Source organism: Canis lupus, chromosome 14 (genome assembly GCF_011100685.1).
Source record: "Canis lupus familiaris isolate Mischka breed German Shepherd chromosome 14, alternate assembly UU_Cfam_GSD_1.0, whole genome shotgun sequence".
NCBI classification, from domain to species: Eukaryota; Metazoa; Chordata; class Mammalia; order Carnivora; family Canidae; genus Canis; species Canis lupus.
Genome location: NC_049235.1, coordinates 20,051,590 through 20,077,633, shown reverse-complemented (window position 1 = coordinate 20,077,633; position 26,044 = coordinate 20,051,590). Strand labels below are relative to the sequence as shown.

General features: G+C 36.7%; 1 protein-coding gene across 8 annotated transcripts in view; it reads left to right on the top strand.

Moving 5' to 3' along the window:
• SGCE (sarcoglycan epsilon) overlaps nucleotides 1-26,044 on the top strand; it is a 68,710-nt gene that overhangs the window by 3,401 nt on the left and 39,265 nt on the right. For 5 of the 8 annotated variants that reach the window (XM_038556842.1, XM_038556841.1, XM_038556843.1 and 2 more), the window contains exons 2-3: nucleotides 12,527-12,634; nucleotides 24,521-24,643. In XM_038556842.1, coding sequence (XP_038412770.1) covers nucleotides 12,527-12,634; nucleotides 24,521-24,643 — 231 coding nt within the window. The remainder of the gene's footprint in view (nucleotides 1-12,526; nucleotides 12,635-24,520; nucleotides 24,644-26,044) is intronic. The other 3 variants (XM_038556846.1, XM_038556844.1, XM_038556848.1) reach the window with 1 other exon arrangement.

The following is a 26,044-nucleotide window of genomic DNA, read 5'->3' as shown; positions in this document are numbered from 1 at the left end:
GTTGCCATCAATCTAAAAGCTGTTGGTTTACCTGATATATTTAGCTTCTAGGACAATGGACAAATTGTATTTTTAAACAAAATGGAATTTTTACTTGTCTCTCTCTCTCAGACATGAAAAAATAACTAGGGATAGCACCAGAGAAAACTAGTGAGAGACCACCTCAAAGAGATAAAGAAAACATGTATTTCAGATTCTAACACTGGTTTCCCACTGATGAATACCACACTCTAAACAAAATGCTGAAGGAGTGAAGAAACCCTGACATGTTAAAAAATTCTTCATCAAATATTCAGATTGTTTGGGGATTCCAATAAGGGCAGGATTTATAGATCCTATTTTCTCCCAAATAACCAGCCACTTTGTTTCTTTTTCCTTTATGCTAACTGTAGCACACACTTACTCTTTCTGACTCCTTCTCTTAAACCCTACCCTTGCCTCAGCTCTAAACACCAAGGTGCAAATCCTATTGCTGATCTTATTTCCCGCTCTTAGTGTATAAAAGGATTCTAGGTGAATAGATGTTGTGAATTTACTTGTCTGCTAGAAATTCTTGGGATGGAGCTGTGTTGTAGTCCAGAGCTTCACAAAACTATTAACATGGTGACTCTTTTCCCCCCTTTTCATCCTTTTGAACTTCTCGAGCAGAGACAGACAGACAGACAGACAGTCATGAACAGACTGACTCTCTCTCACACACACAACAACATTCAGGCTTTTTCTAAACTTCAGAATACTGTTATCCGGTCTGCTGTCTCTCTGATTTCCAGAAATGTTAGCCAACAACAGGAGTGCAAAATTCAAAAAAAGAAGCTGATGTTCCTAAGGATCAACAAGTCTTTTTAAATGAATATTTTTTGATTGGAGTTTTCAAGTTGGTAGGATCGTATAAGTCTCAGTGCTCTTAAAGCTGTTTTACATGAACTGCCTCCAAACAACATTCTAAGCAGAATTCCTAGTGTCTTCAATTTTTAAACAATGTAACTATAGTAAAGACAGTATTGAATAAAAAACAATCTCCACAATCTGAGGCAGGAACAGACATTTCCATTGATGCTCCTTTCCTTTTAGTCTTTGTTCTGCATGTATATGTATTTTTCAAAGACTGTAATTTTAATATGTGTAGCTTTGTACACTTTGTTTTGAAACATGAGTGAATCTTGTTTTCAGCAAAGCATTTTAGGCTTTAGATGCTCTTGTGTGAGATGGTGTGTAGCCTAGCGAGATTGCTTTGTGAGCATGAGGCAGGCTAAACTAGCACCAGCCAGGTGTGTGGGTTACTGGGTTGGGGTCCGAGAGTGGTCCCTGGGGATAGATCCATGCCTTTGCCCTGGGTCTTCTCTTTTTCAACATTTTTATGAATGACTTTGATCAAGATCTAAGATGCTTGCTTTAATATCCAGGGATGACTTGCAAAGGGGTAGCTGTTATAAGTAGATAACAGAATTCAGAGTTAATATGGTTAAAATAGGCTGCAATGCTAGCAGAAAGATATTTTATGGCAGTAAATGCATCATTATTCATTGGTATATAAGGAAAGAGGTGACTTAATGTGGTGGCAATTTTTGAGGAAAAAGAAGGTTAATATGAGCCAGGGGCTTGATGTGTCTGCAAACAAGAAAAAAATCAAATTCAGATTCTGATAAGAGTATAGTGTCCATATGTCACAAAAATTAATAGTACCCCACTCTAATTAACCACATCTGTAGTATTGTGTCCATTTCTGGCTGTCACATTTAAAGAGAGACGTTGACAAATTAGACAACTTCCAGAACAGTCCGTGGGGATGGTGAGGGGTCTGGCAATCCTGTCATAGGAGGTATCCTCAAAGGGTCTGGAAATGTTTAGCTTGAAGACTAAAAGTAGACATAAACTCTCTTCTGTTTGCTCCGGAAAGCAGAACTAGCATCAGTGGGTAAAAGGTAGAGATGGATTTCAACTCGAGACCTTTCTAACAGTTAGTGCAGCTCAGCAAGGGAATCGACTTAACACCTTTACTTGGGCTGTTCTTTTAATATATCAGAAATATTCACCTTTATTTGCAATTCATCTTTAATCTGAAGGCCATGATAACATTTTCATGTAGGACAGCAAAGATACTTGTGATGGAAACATTTTTTTTTTCTGATAAACTGTCCAAGAAGAATAGCCCTATGTGTTGCAAGTTGATCTCTTACAACTTGAAAGTAGCTGCAACTGGGCAATTTAACACATTCCTTCCTACCCTCTTATTCTGTTTCAAACATGAATATCCGAGAAGAGAATTAAAGGGCTTTTGGCTTTGTTGGTTTTTTTTCCTCCCCCACTGCAGAGTGTCCTGGCCTTAACTTGTCTCCTATCCTTCCTCCTTTCCTGATGTTTCTTGCTGGCTGGGAGCAGGCTTCCCGGGCAGAGTGGCCGCAGATGCTGGGGCACCCAGGGTTAAGGAGGAGCAGCCGCCGCGGCTGGGCTGGCCGCTGGGGCAGGACAGCTAAGTCCTTGACTGCTAGATCCTTTTACCCTGGGGGAAACGGGGGGCAGTTCTCCTTTCTGCAGTGTTCACCCCTCATATATCTTTGCAATACTTAGTTACAATTTTTAAGCTTTTCAGTTGAAGATAAAACCTTTCCATCAAAAGTAGCGTCCCCCCATGTGCTGTTTTAACTTCTCTCCATTTCAGGTTAACCTGGATTCTGACCCTCTCAGGGGCACATTCTTAGCGTCTCAAACATGTCTTGTGGCAGATATTCTTTCTCCTCCATCCACCTCTTGATTGTCCAGTTTGATTACTGTACCTAACTTTGGAAACTTGATTGCTCAAAATTAATTTGTAGAGTACACCACAGAGGATCCCACTTCTGAGGAGTGATGACTTGTATCACGTCTGGCTCCACAGAAACTAATTTTATGTCCCAGGGCCTTGAAAACTAAGGGGGACTTGGATGAGAGATGTAAAGAAGGAAGAAAACATTCTTCAGATCTTTTTTTTTTTTTTTTAAACCAACTTTTTCCTTCCTCTTTTACTCCTGCCTCTTTCCCCCTTCTCCCCCACATGGCCACAATGTTCTAGCTCAAATTGTTAGGTCAGGAATATGGTCACTCTAACTCTGTGTGAAGTATATTTTTTTCATGTTGAACAAGTTTCTCCTTATTTTCTTTATCTTTTATACAAGTGCCTTGCACTTCTGTGGGATTGTAATAATGCACAGGGCAACTTGTAATGGCTCGCTTCCCAGTTGTTGAAGATGCCACAGGCGTTCCTGCGCTGAGCTCATATTTCCGAGAGAGAAATGCTCAGAGATGAGCTTCTGGCTTGTCAGCGCTCGTTCACCTGATCCACAGGCAGCTAGTTGTGATTCCTTGAATGCAATGCTTGCTCCTGCTCCTGGGAAGTAAATAATCCTGTGTTAAATTTTGAAGCTTAAAAGAAGTTGTCTTAGGAAATAAATAGGTGGTCTCAAAACTTAAGTTGCTTGGCATGATTACTAACATTCTATTCTTGAAAAAAAATTAGTGTGGGTAAAGCTAAAGTGCTGTTTCTTCTAGAGTCACTTTGGTAGAATTTTTATTTTTGGATCTTCCTTCACTAAGAAATTTTATGCCATATTTATGCAATAGTGGTTTAAATGTGTTTTATTACTTACAAAGCACTCATCTTTAGCATGTCTCACTTTCTACTTAATTGCCTTGGACTAATCAGATTTTTAGAATAGATCTTCGGCATTCTGTACCACGGGAATTGCCACGGCATCTGTTGTGACATGGAAGGCAGACTTTTTCTTTTCTGACAAACGAAGCTGCTCATTTCAAAAATGCTTAGGAGTTAGACAGCTCTGGTGTAAATTCTTCCCTATTCTTTAATGCTTCACTCATTCATCTGGCCACCACTTTGATTATTATGGAGATTTGGGGTTTACTGCAAATTTGAAAGAAGAGATCACAGTTAATTTTCCTATAGTAGTTAAAGTGAAATATTTTAGTTTCCTGTTTCTTCAGCAATAGGCATACATATAAAGTTATTCTTTTACCTTGGAATGCAGAAGAAAAGAAAAAAAAACTCGCCCCAACGGTCTTTTTGTTGTTTTTTTTTTCCCTCCTTAGCAAATTGGTGTTTCTTGTTATGCAGTAAAATGACGCTAGTTTTTCTGTCCTGTGAAATAGTTAATCAATGTAGCACCTTTAACATTTTCCATTTTTTCTATAGCTATAGAGTTGATTCTAATCAAAGACCAGTACTGCAGAAGTGGAAACAGAACAGGTTGCTACATGTGCTTATCAGAATTTGAAATGTATGCTATGTTTTTGTGTAGCTGTTTTACTTCTAAGAGTTTAGCTTGCAGATAGACTTTTGAAAGTGCTCAAAAGTATAAAGATGTTTATTGTAGTATTGATAGCAACAATGAAAAATTAGAAAAAGTACTGGTCATCTCTACTAATTATTCTTTTTTTAATTTATTTCCTGGGTGTCAACTGGTTTTGAGACTCGTGTTAGATGCTGGGGATTATATGGTCCCAGCTTTATGGAACTTTGACACTACTGGAGTTGATAAAGATTAATCAAATAATCACACACATATATGTGCCCTTAGAGCTATGATAGGTGCTACAAACACTACTAGGATTTCTAAGGAGAGGATTTGGCCAGGGGGATGAAGGGAGGCTTCTCTGAGGAAGTACTCAGATATGAAGGATGAGTAAATGTTAGTGAGGTGAAGAGGAAAGGTGTATTTGAGGTAAAAGGAAGAGCTCTGTAGAGGCCCTGGGGCAGATTGACTTGGCAAATAGGAGGTGCTGGAAGAAATCCAGGGAAATTGGAGTTGAGAGAGAAGAGGGAACCCAATGTGAGAGGAAGTGAGATAGGAGGTCGGGGAGCAAATTTTGCCCGACATGTTAGACCACCTTAGAGAGTGTAATCTTTATCCTAAAATCTATGGGGAGTCTGTGGAGGGGTTTGAGGAGGACCAGATCAGATTTGCATCTCAAAAAGAGCATTTTGGCTGCTTTGTGAAGAGGTTGGAGGGGTCAGAACAGCTTGCTGCTTACTAGTTCGAAGGCTACTTTTGTAATCCTCAATGGAGATGAAGACCTCCTGTGCTGGGACAGTACTGGGGAGAGAGGCCAGGATGGACATTTGGGGGAGTAAATAGCAACAGGAGTGGGCTGTGATTGAATTCGCCATGGATACCAGCAAGAGGAGAAGTCAAGGATGATTTCTAGATTTCTGTCATATTCAGGGGGATGAATGGAGGTGCCCTTCATGGCATGAGGAATGACGGAAGAGGCCCAGACTTCAAGGGGAAGATCAGGAGTCCTAGTCCGGACAGGCTGACTTCGAGGTGCCGATAAGGAAATTATGTTTGCGCCACACGGTGTGAAGCAGTGCAACCTTCAAATGTGGTATCATGTAAACACGTCCGAGATATATGATAAGGAAAAAAAGTGTGGTCATATTATGTAAAAAAGATCCTGCGGTGTGTGTCTATGTGTATGTGCACAAACACAGGTCTGCGTAGGCATACACGTGGAAAGATGCAGAGCCCATTGAGAGTGCTCCCCTAGGCATTGGAGAGAGGCCACAGATAGATGAGAGGGGATTTTTACGTTTTGTACCCTCCTGGTTATACTATTTGAATACGTTGCAGTGAGGATGTAGGGCTTCTGTAATCAAGAAAAGGAATGACAGTTCCGAGTAAACAACAAATATGAGAGTATTTCTCTTTCAGAGGTTTCTTAATTAGAAAAACCTCGTAAGGATTATTTTGTGTGTGTGTGTGTTTTATTTTGAACAGAGTTTTTCTGACAGTTTGACTTCCCCTAACCCAGTAGTAGCTCTTACACTCTGTCTTTTAATCCTTTTCCACTAGATTGCACTATTACACTAGATTTCACATAGTCTGTGTACTATTTGCTATTCTTCCTTTTCTAAATTTTATTAGTTTCAAAATAGTCCAAACATTTTGCAGATCAGGACATTAAATTATAATGGTGTGTATAACTACCGCATCTATCAGGCATCCCTTTTGTTAAGGGTCCCACTGGTGCTCCCTATTCATCTAATGTTTCTGAAATGGAACACAGTACCGTTTCCAGGCTGTGGAATCACAGTATATGTTTTGGTCAGGCTCTTTGAGCAAAGGAGCAAAACTACCAAGAGAAGAGGATAACTGTCCCTTCTCCATTAACTATTCTATCAAATCAACACTTTTTCTTTTATTGGACATTTAATCCCCCCACCACCAATTTTGATATGTATGATGCAAAGTTGAATCTTGTGTCCATGCAATTTTTGCATCTGTTGCTATATTTCCTCAAGAAAAATTCCCAAGAGTTTATGAGAGTCAGAGATAGCACGTATCAATATGACTTGCTTCTTATTACATCTGGCTTTCCTCAAAAGGATTAAGCTGTAGCTTTCACCCAGCATGCCGTGGCCAGTGCCATCTTCTCAATCCTCCGGGAGGCCGCATGGACTTGGGGGTGGTTGGAGCCCCTGGGCTATTGCCTCTGCTCATTAGCAGCCTCCAGCATTTACTCCACTCAGCTATGAAGTATTATCATTTCTCATGTGTCTCCTGACTGTGAAAACAAAGAGTGCTAAAGTCTATAATGCCAACTGGATTCACAACAATTTTTTTCATTTAAACGTTTACTTTTTAAGAAATTACATTTAAAAGAATCTCAAATTTTCTTCATATTGTAGATTAAATGCAATAATAGCTCACATTTTTTTGAGAACATCATTTTGTGCGAAGCACTTTTCTGAAGGTTTTAAATGTATTATCTTGTTTAATATCTCATAAAATGTTTCTATGAACCAGCACTAGACTGTCACTGGCAGAGAAGGAAACTGAGGTACAGAGACAGTATATAACTTGTCCAGTGGACAAAAACTAGGATTTTAACCCAGACACTCTGTCTTCAGAGACTCTGATAGAAAACACTGTATTTCTGTATTCCAACTTAATTTCACTCTAATGTCTAATATCTTACCTAGCTTGCACTAAAATTATGAAATTCAAATAATTTTCAAATGTGTTTAATAATGACTTATGTTTTCTCTGCTGGAACTCTAATGTTTTAACAAAGTTTGAATGCTTCTTATTTCAACATTCTTAGGTTTAAAATCCTGCTGTTAATTTTTCTCTTAGCAATATCTTTTCCTGAGGTTTGAATGGACAGGTCTTTCCAGCAAAGCTTTCTCCTTCCGTGGTTTCCAACTTTTTAGTTCTCCTATTTTAATGAATTGTCTGTGTGTGTGTGTGTATGCACGCACACACACATAATGCATGGAATACATTTTTATGGGCATTGACTCATTCTTGATATTTCTAATTCAGGGGAAACAGTTTTTCTGGAAAGAAAAATAAGTTGAAGATGACTTACTAGTAATGACAATATTTCAAATTACATTTAAAAATATGTAGTTTACAAAATGCTTTCCCATTTAACCATTTGGGGTTAGTATTGATGAGTAGGTGACATGGACTTTGTGGTAAGCCAAGAAATGGGTTCAAAATTCAACTCTGCCACTTAGTAAATATAGGACCTGAGTAAATTACATGATTTCCCAAGACTTCTGGTCCTCACTGCAATATGGAACAAGTAATGCCTACTTCACATAGGTGATAATGTAAGGATTAAATCACTTAATAGATATAAAACTCAGTGTCGTGCCTCACACTTAGCATTCAAAACATGGTAGCTAACAATACTGTCAAAGAACATTTTTGGAAAAATATGAAACCATCTTAATATGAGATACAATGTAAAAAGTATTAAGGATGGTGCATAAAGGAAGGGAAGAGATGTAGGGGTAAGAGGGCAACATAGTGATGTGGGGAATGGTGAGAGAAGCAGAGAGATGTCAGGGACGTGAACTGTATATCCACTATATGAAAACAAAGTCTGTGTCCCCTTCCAGTGAAATATGAAAAGAGACAGATGAGACAGTAGACAGAGAAAGACATGACAGTTTGGTTCTAAAGTGAGTGTGTTAATCAGATTAAATTTCATTTGGCATTTCCTGCTGTTTACTTGGACAACAATGTCGGAGTAAGTTATTATTTCTTTCCCTGGACATTCTGATTAGCTCATCAGCAATCAGTCACCATTCACAGCTCTTCAATTGCTTTTATTAAATAACAAACCCCTCCTTCCCAAGTCTGCAAATTATTCAGGTTTGGGAAAGAGTAATGTCTCTTCAGAGAGTGTTTGCCCCAGGCCAGATGAAATGTCGTCAGTCATGCTGCTACAAGACTCAGAATAAATCATGGAATATTAAGACAAACTTTAAGTACTGTATGGTTTCTAGGGAATTTCAGAGCATGCCAGCCACCTTTGGGTTAATTCAGGCTTTGATGATTTTTGAGAGGAGGTGTTGAGGAATTGGTTAAATTGTCTATGCCAGTTAATTGTCTGAATGTCTCTTTAGTTTGGGCTGTGTAAATGCAGTATGTATGTTATTCTTTGCTTTTGTGTTTATGAATTACAGCAAAACTCACAACCAGGTACAATTGTAGCAGAGATTATCACGAACCCGATGAGCACAGTGGAATTTCTTTCAAGATTTCTGAAGATGGTCTGTTATCTTTGGAAGGAGTCCAAGAACCAGTCTATACACATTGAAATTTTTTTGCACGTTAGATTTAATCTTGAAAAGTTATATATAGAGCAAATATTTTTTAAATTAAGTTATATTTTCCCATGCTAACTAAGGAAATTTGTTCTCACAGAAAAAGAAATGCTTTGGTCTTTTTATAACAAAAATCAAACTTTAAAATCAGAGCGTTTTTCAGTGAGTATCTGCATTTGTCATTGCATGGATTATAGTAATTTTCTTTTTTTTTTTTTTTTTTTTTTTTTTTTATGAATGCACATAGGTCATGCATTCTTTAATTTTTTTTTAATTTTTTTTATTTATTTATCATAGTCACAGATAGAGAGAGAGAGAGGCAGAGACATAGGCAGAGGGAGAAGCAGGCTCCATGCACCAGGAGCCTGATGTGGGATTCGATCCCGGGTCTCCAGGATCGCGCCCTGGGCCAAAGGCAGGCGCCAAACCGCTGCGCCACCCAGGGATCCCGGATTATAGTAATTTTCTATACAAGAAGCTAGTCGAGTAGATCCATTATCTTGGACACACAATTAAAAACAAATAGTTATTTCCATGTTATTGAGTTTCCTCTCCCGAGGTGTGGGACTTGAATGATTAAGCAGACCTCCATCTGTGGTGTTGTGTCTTGCCTTTAGTGACATTGTATGGTGGGTGGCATCATAAAAAAATTGTCTTTTTTTTTTAATTAGATGTATTGGTCTTGTAGTCTTCTGTGGTCATAGGAGAACTTTAGGTGGATCACTATGAAGTTTTTAAAAAATGAATATGCTCAAAGCAGTGCTGCCCTTAAAATAGAGCAATACCAGTGGGATGTCTTACGCTGCTTCCATTTTTTAATGATTGAGAAACCAATCAAATTTGTCTTTTGAATCTTGTAAAAGCCAACTGGATGACCTTTATATAGGACCTGGAAATTATGAGCAATGATATGCTGGCTCACCTGGCAAGGACGTGACAGAGTGGAAGACAAAAATATCTCATAAGACTTGTCATCTTGGTAAATTCTTAAAATCACTCATAAAGTACAATATGTGTAGTTTTGTGTGTATAACTCTGAACACTGATTCTTATGCATATATAGTCTGAGAACTGCTGTGCTAAAACAAAGGCGGGAACAAAAGGGATGCTGTCTGGATACTCAGGCCATTCTCTCTTTATGGTAATTCCTCAATCCATTGAGAAGTGGAGGTGGGAGTCGAGAAGGTTTTCAGTTCTAAAGTCAGCCTGTGTTTGGTACATATGCGACTCAGTTGAATATCCTATATACCCTTGAATTCTGTAGTTCTTCTATCAGCCTTCTAGAGTTCATATTTGTCTATGAGTATTAACTGATGAAATTGTGTAACCCACCTTCCTAAACTCTCCATGGTGGAGTCATGAATATGTGTTTTTAAATTTTTTTGTTACAAAATATTTTGGGGTATGAATATGTATTTTTAGAGAGCTGCCCAAGTGATTCTTATATGAGCAGTGTGTTGCCTTTGGAACCCAGTGATCAGGAGAACCCAACGGGTGGGATATTTTGCCACAAGAGACTATTATGAACATTTCTGATCCTATTTTAGATTACATTATTTAGGAAGTGACTACTGTAATTCTTATCTAGATTTAAAAGGACATAATTTCAATTGTTAAGCAAATTAACCATCTATTAGGTGAACCATCCAGGAAATAGATCTTTTGGCAGATATAACGTTAGTACACTTAATTTTACATATTTTAAATATTACATACAACCAAGTCATTCATTTGCTTGGGATGCTGAGGCATTTGATTCCCACTCACAGGTATCACTGAAATGATCACCTGAGGTTTTGTTTGCTTGTTGGTTTTCAATAACTTGGGTTTTGAATTGTATTCTTTTTTTTTTATTTGGAAGGGAACTTGGTATTTCCCATAATCTTATTTAAGCTCATAATTTTCTTCAAAATTCAGTTTAAAAAAGAAAATACAGTTCATCTCTGATCTACTAAGGTGAGGAGCCCTTTCAACACGAAGTTTTCTGTGCCCCCACCAATGTTTTTGTCTTTACTTCTCCTTCCTTTCCGAATCATGAGGTATTTTCTTTACTTGTATGTGCTGGTCTTACCCACTCTGGTTTCTCCTGCACTGTGTCTGGTGAGTTTTGTTCCTTTTCTTTCTCCTGGTTCTCTTTTTCTCACCATTTGTCTTTTCCTCAGCTTCTGAACGAAATCTGTTCCCCTGCACTCACATAACCAGCCCTCTCTGCACTTGGCTGTGTCTCAGTTTATCCATCGTATCATTTCATCTCTTTGCTCCCCTATCCTGGCCAATGTTCTTGAAAGATTAACTGTATTTGTTGCATCTACATCTTGACCTTTTGCAGTTTGGCTTCTATTCTTATCACTTTGTTGGAACTCGACTTTCAAGGAGTCACCAGTAACGTCTCACTTTACACACCTAGCAGTCTTTTCTAAACTCTCATTCTCTTTGACCTTTTTGCGGTATGTGAGAGTGTGGATTCCACTCTCCTTGATACCTCTTCTGTGACATATGTGACACTTCAGGTTCAGTTGTCCAACCTCTTTGACTGCCCTGTCTCTTATTTCTTTGCTGAATCATCCTCTGTGCTTGCAATATAAATGTATTTATTAACATGTTCTTTTCTCTTTGTTGTCCCTCCCACTTTTTTGTGCATTACTTCTTGGTATATTTCAGCTCCAGAAGCTAGGACCAAACTATGGGGTATATCCTGGGGGAGCAGGGTTCTTGGACTGAGCTGAACCCAGAGGGAACATACCTGAGATGGTTAGAGGAAAGGAGAATGAGAGTGAGACCCATTGTTATAGTTAGGAAAATGGTACCCAAATCCCATGTCTGAAAGGTAAGGATGAAAAATGGAGTAACATTAAGAGTGGTAGATTGGTTGATGGGAAATAAGGTAGATGAATGGCTCAAGAACATGAAGGTTTATCTTCTCCAGATCACTTTGTATATGAGGGTACCCAAAACATATTACCTGGGAACATGGTCTACTTAAAGAATTGTACTGGGGTTTCGCTTCAAACATCATTCCACTGGGGATGAACATCCAAATGTATCTGAAGCCCCATTAAGTTCTCTTATGTACCAGAGTTCTATTTCCATCTTCCTCTTAGATGGTTTTACCTGATAACCAAGTGGCACCCTGAATTTAATATGGCTGAAATTTATCATCTTTCTCCTGAAACGGACTTATTTTGGGGGGATTCATAATTTATTACTATTCTGTGTCACTCTGGATTAAATATTCAAAGTCATCTTTGATTCCCCTTTTAACTAACCCCACATGCAGCAATTTGAAAACTTTTTCTCAGTATTATCTCTATGATGTCGTGTAACTGGTCCCACCTTTATTTTCCTTTTGCTTTGGCCACTGATTTATGGGCTGACTGCAGCCCTACACTCCAGAGATAGCCCCTACTAATTATCCCGTGACCCCAATTATGTTAATTTCTGCCAATGTGATGTTTCCAAAACTCAACTGTGAAATTTAAAAAATAGTTTAAACTTCTCACAACATCCCTCACCAGGGATAATGTCCCTCCTAGGGTTTTGTAGTATTTATGCTTTCTGTCATTGTATATATGTGTAATTACTGTGTGTGAGTGTGTATGTATATATTTCATATACGTATATATTTCATATATGTATGTATTTCGGGTATACAAATACGTATGAAATACATATTTTTGTACCTGAATTATCAATCCTTATAGATTATAAACTTATTGGGGTGCAAGACCTGTGCCTTGTTTACCTTGTATCCCCATATATTCCTTGTACTGACATGCAACAAATATTTATTAAATGGAATTAAACAGCTAGCTGGGCTGGAAGGAATCTAATCTCAGTTAATATTAGGTGACCTGGGATGGTCATTTTAATTTGACATTAATTTCATTTTTTGTGCATTTGTTTTATTCTGAAAAGCTTTTTTATTAAGCTGTGCTGATGGCATAAATGGAACAGTTAACTGGAAGACCAAACAGGCCAACAGTTTTATTATCAGCAGAAAAATGACTGGTGGGAAGAAAGATGGTGAGTTTAGGTGGTAAATCTAAATCCCCTTTGGGGAGTCAATTAAATGTCTGCTTCCAGTATTCTTTTTGCTTTTTTAGTCATGTGTGGATTCTTTTTTTGATAAGTCAGTCTGAAAAAATCCAGTTTTGTTTTCCTAATCTTCTAAAACTTCTGATCCTTTATGTTCTTAATCCATTGTTCTCTAAGTTTTTTTCTTTTGCTCTACTTCTGCCTTTTTTTTTAACGAAAAATAATTCTTGTTTTTAACCTATTGTGACCCTTATCCAGTCACTAGCTTGCCACTTATAAAAATTATTCCGATGTGGTCATTATAACAATTTATTTATAACATTGAAAAACATTAAGAAGCACATTTAATATAAGTCATTTTAAAAACAATATACAACCTTAGAAAAATGGTCGTAAAATATTTTGGCTAATTGTGGATGATTTTTTGACTGTTTTGTTGCAAAACCAAATTGATGTGTTTTGCTATTAAATAATTAAATGGCACTTCTTTTCTTTTCTTTTTTTCTTTTTTTCTTTCTTTTTAGATGGCACTTATTTTCTATTGGAAAGATGACCTGACCCTTGGATGATTGATTATTTTTTCTAAATTTTTTCTTCCCTATCATAAATGTGTCCATTAGCAATATGCCAGGACCTTTGAAATAATGCATTTCATCAGGGAGAAAAGACTTACTTAATAACCAAAAGATTAGTTGTTTTCAAAATGTCAATTATCATCATAAGCTTTTACTTAATATATTTTGATTATCTGCCCTTAAGAGCTCTCTGCCCATAAACCCTGTCCCAACCCCCTCCCCCTCACAATTTTGGCTATATGTGGTTATGCATGTAGATGTGTAGCCTGGTTTCCATAACTTTGGGGCAGCCAAAATATTAAAAAATAACAATTAAAAAAAATTTTTTTAAAAACGTCATTTTATGTGATTCAAATGGCTTTACTGCCATATAACAAATCCTGGCTACCTTGTAGGAGTGATTCCTGACTTACCTTGTTTTCCTTTTTTTTTTTTTTTAATTTTTATTTATTTATGATAGTCACAGAGAGAGAGAGAGAGAGAGAGAGAGAGAGGCAGAGACATAGGCAGAGGGAGAAGCAGGCTCCATGCACTGGGAGCCCGACGTGGGATTCGATCCCGGGTCTCCAGGATTGCGCCCTGGGCCAAAGGCAGGCGCTAAACCGCTGCGCCACCCAGGGGTCCCCCTTGTTTTCTTCATACAGCCCTGAAGTTGGGGATCACTAGCTTTTCTCCAGCTATCACCAAATTATTCCTTAGCTGGAATCATTCACTCCCAGCTCTGTTTCACAATAGGACAGAGGCTTCCAATTCTCTTCTACACAGCTGTTTTTGAAACAAATCGATAAATACCTTTGCATTTCTAAGGAATTTTAATTGCTAGTATCTTTAAGAAAACATAGAGTTTTATAACAATAACTTCCCATGAGAAGATGACAGAAATTTATTTTAAAAAGCACTAAATGCATTTGTTCTAGGACTAAGCCCATCATCTCATAGTCCTTTCTCCAAACCCTCCTTAGATATTCTCAAGGGATTTCTCCCTGGTTCCTTCAAGGAAGTTACCCCTGATGACTACCTGTGTCTGGCTGGTTCCTTAATCAAGCTGAGCACCCTCACCTTCTTAGGCATGTACACTCTGCCTGTGTTCTAATCTTCCTAGTTTAGGACCCACATGGCACTCAAGGTTGCCATCTGCTATGTACTGATAGCTCTGTCATCTCCCAAGGAGATGCCCTGATTTTCTGGTACCCCACAAAAGATCACCAAAACCTCTCCTTTTGAACTTCACATCATTCTGCACTAAATTTACGTACTTTCTCTTTTCTTCAGTTTCTTCTCTTTAACTTTGATCTCTAGAACTCCTGTCATCTTGGAGCATGTCCCTCTGTTTCCTATTTGATTTGCCAGAAAGGTGTTCTGTAACAAAGCTGTTAAGCTCTGTTGAGTCATCTACTATGTGCTTTCTTGGTGAAATGCAAGTCCTTTGCATATTCCAAGTCCTTTTCATAGAGCTTTCTCTAGAATTTTCAGATACTTGTCTTTTCCTCTTTTAAACTTCATGCTCCTGTTGGACCCTAAATTGATTTTCTCCTTGGAACCTGAGTGATAACTCAGTGATCAAAATAGAAGTGACTACTACATCTTGAATCTACTGAGGTTTTGCATCCTCAGTTTCTTTGAAATCATCCTTTAGCTTCTTCCTTTCTGGTCTCCTCATCCAATTTAAATCCTATAATGATAGGATAGGATTCAATGTACAGGGAATATATGGAGAATAATGTATTTCATCAAGTATATGAAGAGAATTGTTCCTAGTTGCTGATGTAGCAAGGCCATTTTAAGTGCTACCCCAGATATCAAATGTTCTTTGAGGTGTTCTTGGCCATGAGTCCCAATCATCTCTTTTTGATAATTTCAAGAGAGCACAAAAATTTATAAGAGCATTTACATAGTAAAATAAGTTTAGTGATTGTATTTTTTGTATAACTTTCTTTTAAAATAATGTTTAGTTCTAAACTTTAACACTGGGAAGGTGTCTCTTCTATAAATAGGATTTTGAGGAATTTGGAGTCTCAGAGCAACACATTTGACATCATTCTACCTTGGCACAGATTAAATAGTTCAAAAAATCATAAAGAGCACTCTAAATATGGGTGGAGGTAGACAAACTTAAAATTTACCCTAGAATAATTTAAATAAAAAAAGGAATAAGCCTTCATATTACTAGTTTATATACTTTACTTAGATAAATATTTTCAAATTCTCCTTTCTTACTTAAGACAGCTCACTTTCCAAAATGGGTGAGCCTTAGGTTTACTAACTTTTATTGCTTTTTTTCTTAAGAAACAAGAAACAAACTTTATCCTAAGAAAAAGTCAAAATAATCATGTACTGATTTACTGTTTATTTGCAACTTAAACTTTAATTTGACCTTCTTGGAAATAAAGTGATATGTACTCTGAATAATTTGCTTAGAATTCTCTTCTGCCACCTTAAAGGAGCTCCTCCTTAGCTTACTGACAGTCAAGGAACTGGCATGGTTTGAAGATAGAAATATCTCTCTAGGTGACTTCTTTTCCTCTGTGGTTGGAGAGGAACAGGAAGTGCTCTTAGGACTGAAAATACACATCCTCCTTTGCCTCTGAAAGGTGGCAAAGTTAAGGAGGAAGAATCACAAAGTTCCAGGACTTCAAAGGACAATGTATCAGGCATATGAGTTTCTCCCTCTAGGCTCTGGTTATGATGGCTGAAATGTCTCCTTTTAAACTTCAGGTTTGTTTCTTTAAACAAAAGAATCTTTAAGTTTGTTTCCTTTTTGAAATTGTGATTATCAATGCATTTCTTCCAACTGTGCAGTGTTATTACAATAGCTTCACAAAATAAAGAATGAACTTGCATTATCTGGTCAAATTCTGGTTTGTTATCAAACCAGAGAGATAATTACGAAAGTGAAGGTGTATACAGCATAATTAGTTTGCTGTAGCAGGTCATAATAATATAATGTACAGCCACCATAATAATATAATGTACAGCCACTTATGTTTTCAAATCAACAAAATACATGACTTCCTGGGTTCAAGTCCCCGGCTCTTCCTCTTACTATTCCTGTAGGCTTGAGCCTGTCATTTAGTCTCTTTGGATTCAATTTTGTTATCTATAAAATGAAGGACTGAACTCTCCAGGAGAGCAAGTGCATGCCAACTCTAATCGGTAGTATCTGTGGGGAATTCTGAGTTAAGTAGAATGCTGAGGCCATATCTAAGTAGGAAGTAATGCTATGATCTGTCTTTAGTAGAGAAATATATTTGGCATGCTCAGACAGGATGACATCTAAAGCCCTTTTCAACTGCAACGTTCATGAGACTAAGTTTATTGATCACCAATTAACAATGGTTTGCAACCACTTTCCAACTGACATTTAAGAAAAAAACAACAGGACAAAACAAAAACATGTGATCATTACGTGGAAAATCAAGACATTTAACTCCAGTTTACAAAAATAGTTTTGGTAAGTGGCTTTGGTTGGGAGAGAGAGAGAGCACAACAGAGAGAGAGAGAGAGAGAGAGAAAACCCTTTGCTTTTTGTAGAAAAAGATGCAAATCGTGGTTTGTCTTCTATCTCATATAGAGAATAGTAGCCTTATCTCAGAGAAATAAAATTTAAAAAGGCAATGTCATGCCTTCCCTGTGATGAATTCTACAGCCTAGACATGGTCTGCGAAATAGAAATGGTCACTGGCCACTGCCAAATGAATGGCCTACATCACTTTGATGTTGAGTAAACTCAAAGGTGGAGGGACAGATTGCTGAGAAGAAGCTTCTGATTCAAAACCAAGATTTTTAAAGCGGGATTGGTAAAACACTAGGTAAATCTTAGGAAAAATCACCACACAAGTTGTATACCTGGCTGGGTACTGATGTCCCTCAAAATATTTTTTTACAGCAATTATCCAGTTTGGTAATTAAATTTTGATATGACTATGGAAATAACACGTTAAAAAATAGGTTGGGAAAGAAAATAGGTTGGGAAGGAAACCATAAATATATTAGACTCTGAAAACTCTGAAATGAATTCTCTCAACGTAGAGATAGCAAATGAAATTCATCTCTTATAATCAATTCTGATTAATTTGTAGCAGCTTCTCGGAGTGCTGTGTATACCGGGGCTCCAAGCCTCAGAAAGAGCTTTTAGCTGTTAAAGCTATAAAATATAAGACGAGTCTTATTTTTTTCTGGCAGAACTTATAATTTTTAAATTATCAGAGATGGTCATATAGTAAAACAAGTTTAGCAATTATGTTTTTATGTAACTTTCTTTTAAAATAATATTCCAATTCTTAACATTAGGATTAACATGTAAAGAGGATTTTGAGGAATTGAAATGTCTTGGTGCTTAGGCAAAAGTTTATTTTCAAAGCTGTACCAGATATATGACTGTTCAGTATTATCTTTCATCTTAAATGTATTTAAAAATCTTCATCATTATTACCCCCAATTTTTTTCTGGGTAATACTTAACTATCAAGGCAGTAGAATGAACAGTTGAGAAATATGCATCTTCTTCTTTAAGTAATTTGTACTCTGTTAAAGCACACTTGTCATGTTTCCCATGGAATAGCTTATCTCTTAAAACTCTCCGAACACGAGAGGCAAATTAACAAAATTGAAGTGCTTTTAGAAATAGATTTTAATTTCTTATTAATAAATTACTTATTAATTAGAGTGCATTACAATATTCTTAGGCTGATTTAGCTACGGCTAAGGGTAATAGATCACTTAATCAATAGATCTCTTTGTTTAAATTACGCAGTATATTTCCCACACAGCAAATATGTAAGAAATTATTTTATACAACACGTTAAATCCATTCATTTTGATTTGACAGTTCATGTTTACATAATGTATGGGTTGAATTAAGGCTTTCTATGGTACACTTATTTATTTCTGAATGCATTTAATACATGGAGTTTACGCTGCCATCTCAAGTAATGGCTGTGTCCCAATTATAGTAAGATCATCTATTCAGAAGTATACCGCATCAAGTAAGGACCAGGAAATACACCACAAAAGGGTCTTCAGGTGGCCAAAATCGATGCAGCAAACACAGGCTCCTGTTTTTCACATTTAGCAGAGCCCTGCGTGCGTTAAGACAGAACAAATTTGTTCTTACTTTAACACGCAACGCCACCTCATTTGGTAGTCTGGTTTCTAAACCTGCAGCAGATTAATAGCAGCAAATTAGAAGGGATAGAGAAGCTGCTATAGGAAACATACTGATAGCGATGAGAAATGACAGCTGACAAGTTGTCTACAGATGAGAAAACAGAAAATCTATAAAACACACAACCTTAAAAAGCATTAGCAGACTGGGACCTGCTAGCAGAGGTGTGTGATCAGTAAATGACAAGGCAACCAAACGGTCCATAAGGGCGTTGTTGTATAATAGAGCAGAGTGCAATAATTGATGTGCCAAATGATGATCCTCTACCATCATGAAAAAGGATTGATTCAGTACTTGAGAAAACTCAGCTCTCTGAAATGTTTCCTTCTTTGCAGTTTGTGGTAAAGTGAGAACTTACTATATTAAACCATAAAAATTAGCAAAGGTTAATATAAATGGACCTTTTAGAAGGATTAATTTGTGAGAAAGCATCTATGAGAGAGATTGACACATAACAGATACCTAACAAAGGCCACCCAGGTGTAATACTGACAATACTTTATGAGTTTCTTCTCTAAGAGTTCGGTGGAGAGACAACTTTAAGATTTAAATCTAGCTGGGACTTGCAGGGTCTCACACTCAGCAGCTAGTTTATTCTATATCCATGTACTTGTTCTTGGTGATGCAGAAAAAAGTCTGGTGAGTGTTCTCTGGACTTTTTTGTAGGGAAGGGACTTTGCACGTGCCTGAGCGTGTGCATATGCCATTAAAAATAATCATTCTGATAATTGTGAAGTTATATGCTATAAATTCATTAGCAATGCACCACCATAATCCTTTCAAAATTTAATGTTTACTAAATACATCCAAATTTGCTTTTGTTTTTAAGTAATTGTAAATAAGCACTCAAATGCACATGCTCATCACGATGTTGCTCCCTTAGGGAGAAAATTTCAAATGGACTATTAATAAAGGAAGACAGGATGCTATTTAGCTAGCATGAGGTCCCACTTTATTGCTACTGCCATCACCGTCTGTTACTTGATTCTTGGCTCTCTGCTGTCACATAATTGTTGAAATGGACTATAGTTTTCTGTACCTTATCACTAAAACGTACAGTTAACAGTTTTGTGAAGTTTTTGGTAGCTTGGTAATGAAGGACATTGAACTACGTTTAGGGAGGGTGACATAATTACCCTGGCCGTTTGCCCATATACTCTTTTGCTCTTCTGAGATATGTAATTTTTCCTTAAAAAGATCTGTTATTTATGACTACCTATCTTCAGTTTTTAATCTTTGCAAATCTAGCTACCCTCACTGCTTGAAGATGTTTATGACCCCCTGTGGGTTGGACTTTTGGTTTAATTGTTTTTCCCATTAATGGTGATGGATTTGCATGGGATTTAGCCGCACACTGGTTTCCAGTTTCATTTGTATCCAGTGGCATGTGTTTGCAGAGGTAATGGATTTGCAGCCGTAGACAATTGCAAAGCCATGCGATACACAGAGACCAGACCCTGTGACCTCAGCTTGATTAGCATGACACTGTACACATGTATATTTCAGACATTATTAGATTTTAGTACTGTGCATTTTTAGAGTTTAAATTTGATTTTCAGGGTTTGCATTTAAGGAAGACAGTATGCTTCAGGCTTTCTGTTTGTGACTACCGCTTAGGTACATGTGAGCGCAACATGTGTTAGCTGAGTAACAGCGGTTGTTGGTGTTGGTACAGAACATATCAGCATTATTTATATAGTTCGTGTTTAGAACAAGAGCCTGTACCTTTGAATACTGTGTCATTTGTTGTTTCCGAAAGGAAGCTAGGTCTAAGTACTGCCCAAATAGCCTCTGTTGAAGAGCGATTTGTTTTGCAAGTAACAAATGGGGAAGGTAAAGGTAAAGGGCACTTCTCTAAAATGTGTGGGTGCCCATAATTTAAACTGATGCTACAAAAAGGAAGTATTATTTTCACAAACAAAACATAGTGGCTTAGTCATTTTCCATTTCCAGATGATTGTGCCATACATCCATATCATGTTTTTCTCAAAGTGAATGGCATACTATACTTATAGTGAAGCAGGCTTTACTGTGGAGTTGCCAAGGTAACTGACCAGCAAGTATGCAGTTCAGCAGATTGCAAAAAGGCAACTGAGTACATGTGAATAAAGAAATGTGGATGTCATCCTAAAACCCATGAGGGCCATGGTAGATTGTGGTTTGGCTCTGTAGATCACAGAAATGTTTTTCGTGAAAGCAGAAACTGAGATGTTCTATATTAGTCCTTGAAGTGAGGTGATAGGCAGTGGCAGGTACCCTGTAATGGTTCTACTTCAGGCCTTGCCAAGGGCTATGTAGAAAACAGAATCATTTCAATACTGTTTAATATGAACAACCTTTCTTTTGGTTGTAGAAGCTAGCTTTTACTACCTTGTAGCAGCAAAAACTAAGGGATACTGTTGGTAGTTTATAATGTAAATGGAGGATGATAACTCATAAACTGCTATACACGTGTGAGAATTCAAATTATAAAACTGAAATTTAAGCTAAGTATTATATATATAATATATATATTAAGTGTATATATATACATATATATATATATATATATGGTCCATGAACATAACACTTGTGTTTACCTCCATGGTGCTTTTTAACTAGAAGGTATTCGTCCATTCAATAGGCATTGATAAAATTGTTCAGCTACATCAGACACTTTCTAGGTGCCAAGAAAATAACAAAGGTCAATAAAATTCAGTGCTGGACTTCAAGGTGTTTTAATCTCTAGAAAGAATAAGTTAGTTAAACTCTGGAGAGATTCCTTTAGGTTATTCAGAATACTCCTGTACTTTGAATGTAGGGTTGTGATCTGGAATTTAAACACCTCTATACATGGAATGAAGTAACTTCTCTGTAGGGGTTCACAAATCTCCATAATTTGACTCTGCTTACCAGTTTTTCTCCTTTTACCTTAATTATACCCCAGGACTATTGGCTTATTTTTTTTCCTTGAAAGATTGCCCCAGTAACCCACAATTGTATCTTACACAAGTTTTCACCACTGAAATGCCCAAATCCCCATCTGTGAGTTTCAGAATCTTGCTAGTATTTTACAAGTCATGTCAAATTCTACTTCTTACATAAATCTTTTCCAGCTTCCATTGCTCCTTGCCATCTTTCCAGATATTGCCAGAGGAGTTTACACCTCAGAAGTCATATGTAGTTAGGTGGTCGTTAGTCTCCCAAGCCAGATGGTGAACTCATGGAAGGCAGGGACTGGGTCTCCTTCATCTTCATATTCTCCACAGCACCTAGCACTTGGGGGATGTTGTGGAATCCAATGGGTGAAAAAGCTCAAATTCTCATCCTCACTGTTTTTCTGTGATTTGTTCTTTCTTGTTTTTTGGAATGGGATCATTTCCACAGGTGAGTAAACTGTTCTTTTTTTTATTTTTAATTTTTTTTATTGGAGTTCAATTTGCCAACATAAAGCATATCACCCAGTGTGCATCCCGTCAAGTGCCCCCCTCAGTGCCTGTCACCCAGTCACCCCAACCCTCCACCCACCTCCCTTTCCACCACCCCTTGGTTGTTTCCCAGAGTTAGGTGTCTCTCATGTTGTCACCCTGTCTGATATTTCCCACTCATTTTCTCTCCTTTCCCTTTATTCTCTTTCACTATTATTTATATTCCCCAAATTAATGAGACCATATATGTTTGTCCTTCTTCTATTGACTTATTTCACTCAGCATAATACCCTCCAGTTCCATCCATGTCGAAGCAAATGGTGGGTATTTGTCGTTTGTAATGGCTGAGTAATATTCCATTGTATACGTATACCACATCTTCTTTATCCATTCATCTTTCGATGGACACCGAGGCTCCTTCCACAGTTTGGCTATTGTGGCCATTGCTGCTATAAACATTGGGGTGCAGGTGTCCCGGCATTTCACTGCATCTGTATCTTTGGGGTAAATCCTCAGCAGTGCAATTGCTGGGTCGTAGGGCAGATCTATTTTTAACTCTTTGAGGAACCTCCACTCAGTTTTCCAGAGGGGCTATACCAGTTCACATTCCCACCAACAGTGCAAGAGGGTTCCCTTTCTCCACATCCTCTCCAACATTTATTGTTTCCTGCCTTGTTAATTTTCCCCATTCTCACTGGTGTGAGGTGGTATCTCATTGTGGTTTTGATTTGTATTTCCCTGATGGCCAGTGATGCGGAGCATTTTCTCATGTGCTTGTTGGCTATGTCTATGTCTTCCTCTTGAAATTACTCTTCAAGACACAAAAGTCCAGGGCCAGATGGCTTCCCAGGGGAATTCTATCAAACATTTAAAGAAGAAACAATACCTATTCTACTAAAGCTGTTCCAAAAGATAGAAAGAGATGGAATACTTCGAAACTCTTTCTATGAGGCCAGCATCACCTTAATTCCAAAACCAGACAAAGACCCCACCAAGAAGGAGACTTACAGACCAATATCCCTGATGAACACAGATGCAAAAATTCTCAACAACATACTAGTCAATAGGGTCCAACAGTACATTAAGAAGATTATTCACCATGACCAAGTGGGATTTATCCCCAGGATGCAAGGCTGGTTCAACACTCATAAAGCAATCAGTGTAATAGATCATATCAACAAGAGAAAAAAACAAGAACCATAGGATCCTCTCAATAGATGCAGAGAAAGCATTTGACAAAATACAGCATCCATTCCTGATCAAAACTCTTCAGGGTGTAGGGATAGAGGGAACGTTCCTCAGCATCTTAAAAGCCATCTCCGAAAAGCCCACAGCAAATATCATTCTCAATGGAGTAAACTGTTCTTGAGGAGAAAACGCTAGGTCCTCTAAATACCAAGACTACTTAAGAAAACTAGCAAAGTAAATCAGGAAAGGAGGAGTTACCTTTACATACCTAGTTTAAACGTAACTTGAGCTTCATTCCGTCTGTTCCATAGCCTTTGAAGTTGTGTTTTTAGTAGCAAAGCTATGGATACGTGAAGGTACAAGCCAAATATTTTAGTTCAGTTCTCCAAATTTGGCAGCCATCCACAGAACTGCAGGGACAAGTTTTCACAGATAAAGAAACATTTTGTGGGAGTTCCTATTTTTATGCTGAAAATTTTACTGTCAATGATCTTGTATCTAGGGCTTTTAGTTGTGAGTCTAGAGTGAGCAACCTTGAGGTTCTCAAGGTTAGTTACTACATTTACAGATCCATCAGTGACTAAGAAAAAAAGAACTGGCCTGATAGGATTTATATGTTTAAAAATTGCAGCCATGCTAACCAATCAGGAAGATAGAAAACTGAAGGAGATTGTAGAGGTGACAGATTTAATGGCAATAATGTGTTGGTGGAGATGATGATATCACAAGAAAAACAATAGGTGGGAACTAACCAAACCAATTTAGCCATTTTAATGTATTTATGAATATATAAATACATACTTACATATCATAAGTAATCATGAAATCTTCCCCTATTTCATTTAAAGAAATTATTTGCACTGAATTTTATTATGTGATTTTTTTGGTATTTTTTAGGATATAGCATAGCAGAAGAGATTATATTGTGTGAATTATTAAATGTCAAGATCAAGTAAAATGGAATAAAGAAGAGATACAAGGGGAGAGATACAAGAAATAATACAGAGAAAGTATCCAGTGCACTTTATAAGTATATATGAAAGTAACCTTACATATACTGATGATATTATATAGTATGATATGCTATGTCTAGCAAATAGTTAATACAGTTTAGATTCTTAGCATTTAAAAATTACTCTTTATACTTTGCTTTGAAAGAAGGAAAAAAGATAAACTGTAGTAATTATGCACTTGGTCAGTTCTCATGATATATTTTGTTGGCAATTATTTCCATAAAAAGAAATTACTGAAAAAATATTATGAATGTCTTCATTATTTAATAACAATTTAAATTATTAAATGTGCCTAATTTCGTTGACATAATATTTGAAAGTCTCTAAACACACACATTGAAAGAGTTGTTCTGTGTTTTGTCTTGAAATAATTTCCCTTTAAAACAAACTTCTTAACAACATTGTGCATGTTGCTTCAGTTTTCCCAGAAATTTATAAAAAAGTGAAACCTTTCTTTACAGTGTAAGTGAATTATTGAAAGTATATCTCATTATTTTTCTATCTCTTATCTTCCCTCTTTGTTTTCAGTGTACACTATTTTCTCGAAGGTGCATTCTGATCGGAATGTATACCCGTCTGCAGGTGTCCTCTTTGTTCATGTTTTGGAAAGAGAGTATTTTAAGGGGGAATTTCCACCTTACCCCAAGCCTGGTATGTTCTCAGTGGAAAAAAAGTGATTAACTTACTAAATTTTTCTTTTTGTTTAGTGTGCATAATTTAGATGATATATGATCAAATATTATTAACATTATTTGAAATGGTCTGTATATGTGATAAATTGGTTGTTGTAGGATAGTTCCCATTTTAAGATTAAAAATTTAATTACAGAAAGAAATAGTTCATTTTCAAATTTTTAAAAAACCTTTATTTCCAGTTTTCAGTGTTGAGTTTTGTGCTTTTGACAAATGACCTACCTCTGTTTGCATAGAAATAATTATAGCTGTACAATTATGATTTTCTGTATTAAGACTTAGATTCTTACATAGTACATTGATTTTTGGAAGACCAAACATACGTTGTAGAAGAGAATGAAATACGGTATTAAACAAGAATTATCAAGAAAGCTTTTATATTATGAGATAATTTTATATAACTTCTTAATAATATAATGGAGATTAATTTTTCCTTCAAAATAATACCAATTATGATGCTTTATTTAATTCACTATTGGTTTAAATTATCTTGTGTTGGACTGTCACCAATGCCATCAAATTAATGAAGATATAGAAAGAATAGCCAGAAAAAATATGTTATTACAACTCTTAAGTAACAAAAAATTTCTTAAAATTATAGCATTAAAATTAATATAAATATTATTTTTGTAGATGATATGATGAATAACATACCTAAAAACAGTCATAGAAAATAGTTAACCATGTTCTCACCAACATTAAGAAAAAAGTAATCTTTTCATCAGTTATTTAAAAAATGTTCTTTTGTGTGGCATTCTGTGTTTGCAGAACTGTATAGCTGAATCTTTTGAACAGTAGCTCCAACATTTGGGAAGAAAATATGTAATTAAAAGCATAGTTTCTGGAATCCAGCTGAAATTAAATTCTAATTTCACCATTTGAGAAGTTGCTTAAAAAGGAAAATTACATATCCTATCAGTAAAATTAGGGCTAATAGTAGTACCACTTTATAGGTGTGTTTGAAAATCAGGTTAAATTGTGCCTGTAAAGGCCAGGCACATCCTAACAAATGATGCTGTTATTATTGTTTCTTAGTTACATTTCTTTTGGATTTATAACATCTTTAGCAACTCATTCTCCAAGATTTTAAAATTACATTATTTTTGTTTTGATGACACTTAAAATTTTGAGATATTCTTTGAGACTAGTTCAAGAGTGTCCAGAGTTTTATGAAAGGCTTCTCAAGAGAATGAATACATCAGCACCATTAAGGGATTTTCCTGAAAGATAGTTGTCTCATTGGCAGAACTTTCACACTCCTCTGTGATCAAAGAAAAGGAAAGAAAACAAAATCTCCAAAGACATTATATGACTGCTTTCTTCGTTGCATGAGATTTCTAGGCAAACTAAACAACCAAAA